Genomic DNA, 6,139 nt, shown 5'->3' on the forward strand with positions numbered 1-6,139 from the left:
TTGAGTACAGCATGAAAACGGGATGAGAGGAGAGAACTATTCTGGAAGAGGGAGCCAACTCTGCGTTGCCATGGCAACCGTGATGGATGTAATCCCTCTCTCTCTCTCTCTCTCTCTCTCTCTCTGTCTCTCTCTCTCTCTCTCTCTCTCTCTCTCTCTCTCACTCTCTCTCTCTCTCTCTCTGTAGGTGGGAGTCTCTTCCTCCTCTGGCAGCTGGACCCTCAACACATGTGCTGTTAAACATTCTCCAGAACGCTTCCCAATTTCTCCCTGAATCCCATGAGACGCTCCGAAAGGTCAGAAAGGTCAGAAAGGTCAGCCTCGTGCTCAAGGTCATTCAGGAGGAAGTCATGCACGATTTGCTCCTCATAATAAATGCTGAGATTTCTACAAACATGCACTTTTCACAAATCAGTTGTTTGCATCACAAACTCAAGCTAACGTGAGAACATTAGAGTCCAGGTTCATTCTGACAAACAGAAATAAAGACTTTGAATAAAATATTACATCAACATTAACATTACAGCAGCACAAAAACTTGGTGTGTTGGGCCGAAGTTCTGCACGTTAAACCAAAGGTCAGAGGACAGATTTAGCAAACCAGAGCGACAGTCAAACTGTAAGATAAGAAAGCCTGATATGAATAAAGATGAGCACACGTTCTTAGAAATGAAGTCCTCGCCCTGAATGACCTATAGCTAGTCATGAACAAGAACCCAGAAGTTATTTCACAAAGCAGATTAACTGTAAGTGTGTTGACTTATCATTTTCAGCTCATCAATGTCTGGTGCCCACAGAAGCCACAATATTTCCATAATGTCACAGCTAACCTGCTAAACTCACAGGAACACGGCTTCTGCATTAAACAGGTTTATTATGAAAAGCCTTTCCTACAGCAGTGCTAATGATGGGAAACCAGAGCGTTTGTGATTGATGCATCCGATGTGTGATTCTTACATAAACGCTCAGAACAGGCCACGTGATCCGGAACACACCGAGATCAAAAACAGCCCATAATATCAGTTCAGGAACACGGGCATCTGACGAGAATGATGAACGAGATGATTCCTCACATTTACATTTAGGTAAAACTCACCAATCACATAAATCTACATCTGTAAAAATACATTTAATGGAGCGCAGCTGGAAGAAAACCATATCTCGAGGTATTTCGCATTTGGTGGAAGGAAACCGTTACTGCATAGAGAAAGGCCTTAAAATCACTAGATCTGCTTATTTCTCGACTCTCTTAGAAGAAAACAAACCCAACCATAGGTAATTATTTCTAGACAGCACTTTATGAACTTCTTTACGTGCAATAGTGATAATATTTTAGAGAAAATTATAACCATAAAGCCATCTACTACAGTATCACATCAGATAGAGCATTTTAGTGTCACTGAGCAAAGATTACACTCATTCACTGCTATAGGACACACACACACACACACACAGCTATAGGAGAGGACACACACACACACACACACAGCTATAGGAGAAGACACACACACACACGTTCACTGCTATAGGACAGACACACACACTCACACACACACACACATTCACTGCTATAGGACACACACACACACACACACACACACACACACACAGCTATAGGAGAAGACACACACACACACACACACACACACACACACACACACACACACACAGCTATAGGAGAAGACACACACACACACATTCACTTCTATAGGAAAGGAATAACTATCTAAACTTGTTAAATCATCAACCTGTCTGCTTGACCCTATACCGACTAGGCTACTAAAAGAGATACTTCCAGAGGTCATAGATCCTCTGCTTAATATCATTAATTCATCTTTGACATTAGGATATGTACCGAAAACTTTTAAGTTGGCTATAATTAAACCACTTATTAAAAAAACGCAACTTGATCCTAAACAATTAGTCAATTACAGGCCAATCTCGAATCTACCGTTTCTATCAAAAATACTAGAAAAGGCAGTGTCTTCACAATTATGTTCCTTTTTAGAAAGAAATGGTATATGTGAGGATTTCCAGTCAGGATTTAGACCGTATCATAGCACTGAGACTGCTCTAATTAGAGTTACAAATGATTTACTCTTATCATCTGATCGTGGTTGTATCTCTCTATTAGTGTTACTCGATCTTAGCGCTGCATTTGATACTATCGATCACAATATTCTTCTGAATAGAATCGAGTTATGTTGGCGTTAGTGGAACTGCTTTGGCATGGTTTAAATCGTACTTATCTGACCGTTATCAGTTTGTAGCAGTAAATGAAGAGATGTCACACCGATCACAAGTTCAGTATGGGGTACCGCAAGGCTCAGTGTTAGGACCGCTGCTCTTCACCCTGTATCTGCTCCACTGGGAGATATCATTAGGAAACATGGCGTTAGTTTTCATTGTTATGCTGACGATACTCAGCTCTATATTTCCTCACGCCCTGACGAAACTTACCAATTCACAGGATTAACAGAATGCAGAGCTGATATAAAAAATTTGGATGAATAGTAATTTCCTGCAACTTAATTCAGATAAAACAGAATTTTTAATTATTGGACAGAAAAGCTCCACAAGTAGTAACCGAGAATACTGTCTAACACTTGATGATTGCTCTGTCAAGCCCTCGTCGTCAGTGAGGAACCTGGCTGTGCTCTTTGATACCAATCTTTCATTTGAAAGCCACGTTTCTAGCATCTGTAAAACCGCATTCTACCATCTTAAAAATATATCTAAATTACGGCACATGCTTTCAATGCAAAATGCTGAACAGTTAGTACATGCGTTCATGAGCTCAAGGCTAGATTATTGTAATGCTCTACTGGGTGGTTGCCCTGCTCGCTTAATAAACAAACTGGCATTAGTTATCGCTGTTTCGTTGATGATACCGACGAAACTTATCAATTCAAAAAAATGTATGACTGCAAAAGTATATTTCAATGATAATATACATGTGAAGGAGAAGATTCATCAACTGTAAATTGATGTAAAACTTAAATATTACATACATTTACAACTGTATAAGTTTTAAAATTATATATATTTTTTTAAAGTGAAAATATTAAATATTATTTTTAAATATCTGAAAAAGATAATTAATCCATTGTAAACTCATGTAAAATTTACTTTCAAACCAAGACTCAGTACACATCTGTTTAGCTTTGCCTTTACTGTGAGAGACACTTTCACCATCACAGCTGTTACTGTAATATAACACACCATCATGACGATATGGTCAAGCTCATGAAGATATGACCATCAGACATACGCATGAGCGGAGGAAGCGGAAGCGCTCGTCTGACAGAATAAAAGCCCAATCAAGGAGTCAAGACACACCTTTGTTCTGAATAAGAGACGAAAAATTACTTTTTAATAATGGGCTTTAATAATGTTCTCAAAACTTTAGCATAAAACATTATTTATGCATCGTTCATGGAGTGTTTTTTAAATGTTTCTACTTATGTCTCTTAACGTTTGAAGAATGACACAATGTAACGTTCTCTTAACGTTTGAAGAATGATACAATGTAACGTTCTCTTAACGTTTGACGAATGATACAATGTAACGTTCCCTTAACGTTTGAAGAATGACACAATGTAACGTTCCCTTAACGTTTGAAGAATGATACAATGTAACGTTCCCTTAACGTTTGAAGAATGATACAATGTAACGTTCCCTTAACGTTTGAAGAATGACACAATGTAACGTTCCCTTAACGTTTGAAGAATGATACAATGTAACGTTCCCTTAACGTTTGAAGAATGATACAATGTAACGGTCTCTTAACGTTTGAAGAATGATACAATGTAACGGTCCCTTAACGTTTGAAGAATGATACAATGTAACGTTCCCTTAACGTTTGAAGAATGATACAATGTAACGGTCTCTTAACGTTTGAAGAATGATACAATGTAACGTTCCCTTAACGTTTGAAGAATGATACAATGTAACGTTCCCTTAACGTTTGAAGAATGATACAATGTAACGTTCCCTTAACGTTTGAAGAATGATACAATGCAACGTTCTCTTAACGTTTGACGAATGATACAATGTAACGTTCTCTTAACGTTTGACGAATGATACAATGTAACGTTCCCTTAACGTTTGAAGAATGACACAATGTAACGTTCCCTTAACGTTTGAAGAATGATACAATGTAACGTTCTCTTAACGTTTGAAGAATGAGACAATGTAACGTTCTCTTAACGTTTGAAGAATGACACAATGTAACGTTCCCTTAACGTTTGAAGAATGATACAATGTAACGTTCCCTTAACGTTTGAAGAATGACACAATGTAACGTTCCCTTAACGTTTGAAGAATGATACAATGTAACGTTCCCTTAACGTTTGAAGAATGACACAATGTAACGTTCCCTTAACGTTTGAAGAATGATACAATGTAACGTTCCCTTAACGTTTGAAGAATGATACAATGTAACGGTCTCTTAACGTTTGAAGAATGATACAATGTAACGTTCCCTTAACGTTTGAAGAATGATACAATGTAACGTTCCCTTAACGTTTGAAGAATGATACAATGTAACGTTCCCTTAACGTTTGAAGAATGATACAATGCAACGTTCCCTTAACGTTTGAAGAATGACACAATGTAACGTTCCCTTAACGTTTGAAGAATGATACAATGTAACGGTCTCTTAACGTTTGAAGAATGATACAATGTAACGTTCCCTTAACGTTTGAAGAATGACACAATGTAACGTTCCCTTAACGTTTGAAGAATGATACAATGTAACGGTCTCTTAACGTTTGAAGAATGATACAATGTAACGTTCCCTTAACGTTTGAAGAATGATACAATGCAACGTTCCCTTAACGTTTGAAGAATGACACAATGTAACGTTCCCTTAACGTTTGAAGAATGATACAATGCAACGTTCCCTTAACGTTTGAAGAATGACACAATGTAACGTTCCCTTAACGTTTGAAGAATGACACAATGTAACGTTCTCTTAACGTTTGAAGAATGACACAATGTAACGTTCTCTTAACGTTTGAAGAATGACACAATGTAACGTTCTCTTAACGTTTGAAGAATGACACAATGTAACGTTCCCTTAACGTTTGAAGAATGATACAATGTAACGTTCCCTTAACGTTTGAAGAATGATACAATGTAACGTTCCCTTAACGTTTGAAGAATGATAGTGCAGTGTTGACAGAACTGGACTAATATGATCATACTTCCTGGTTCTAGTAAGAACTCGAGCTGCTGCGTTTTGGACCAGCTGGAGTTTGTTTATTAAGCGAGCAGGGCAACCACCCAGTAGAGCATTACAATAATCTATCCTTGAGCTCATGAACGCATAAACTAACTGTTCAGCATTTGGCATTGAGAGCATGCACGACATTGAAACACTCTCCGCTCAATGACCTCTCGAGATCACAATGACAGACACTCATCAACACACACCAGTGTGATGGACACTGACACAATCAGGCCTGTTAACATTAAAGACCATCAGCTGTATATGTGTTCATTATACGACTATTTCATATATTTTACTTCTGGAACAGATTTGACAGCGTTTTACTGTACAATCGTATCTATTAGTTACCCGATCAACTCATTTTACTGTAACAGTTATGCTTTTTTTATATCATTTTGGTGCTAAGTTAATGTTCTCGCGCGTGTTCCGGAAGCGCACTCTCACTCCCGCGCGCGCGCACGGGCCGCTCCTGGTTCGGTTCGGTCCGGGATCTATAAATAACCCGCTCGAGCGCGCATCTGTCCCTGAGCTCCACTCTCCCGGCTGATTATCGATCGCATTGATCTGCCAGCGTTATCGATCAGACGAATGTGAACGCATCCCCAACTGCCAATCATCAGTATCGATCAGTGATCAGTGATCTTACCTTGTGAAGACACATAGGACATGATCCTCCGGCACTGACCGTGATCAGCTCGCTCTGTGAGCATCCATCATCTCTCCTCCAGCGCGACAACATTCAAAAATAAAAGGGCACAATGACGCAAAGCTCTCAGACGCGAGCCGTGGAGTCGGGGCGGGCGCGCGCACGCACGCACGGATATTATTGATCTGGGATGCTGATCGAAATGATCCGCCGATCGCTTTGCGCCTCCCGTCACCGAACGCAAGCGCGCACTCGCGGAGA

At 39.4% G+C, this 6,139-nt stretch overlaps 1 protein-coding gene across 4 annotated transcripts in view; it reads right to left on the minus strand.

The window, feature by feature from the left end:
- Positions 1-6,139, minus strand: part of syngap1a (synaptic Ras GTPase activating protein 1a) — a 78,477-nt gene extending 72,338 nt beyond the window's left edge. For 3 of the 4 annotated variants that reach the window (XM_067424834.1, XM_067424835.1, XM_067424831.1), the window contains exon 1: positions 5,879-6,138. In XM_067424834.1, coding sequence (XP_067280935.1) covers positions 5,879-5,942 — 64 coding nt within the window. In that variant the 5' untranslated portion in view covers positions 5,943-6,138. Of the gene's footprint in view, positions 1-5,878 lie in introns of all 4 variants that reach the window. The other variant, XM_067424833.1, reaches the window with a different exon arrangement.

This window comes from Pseudorasbora parva, chromosome 19 (assembly GCF_024679245.1).
Source record: "Pseudorasbora parva isolate DD20220531a chromosome 19, ASM2467924v1, whole genome shotgun sequence".
Lineage (NCBI taxonomy): Eukaryota > Metazoa > Chordata > Actinopteri > Cypriniformes > Gobionidae > Pseudorasbora > Pseudorasbora parva.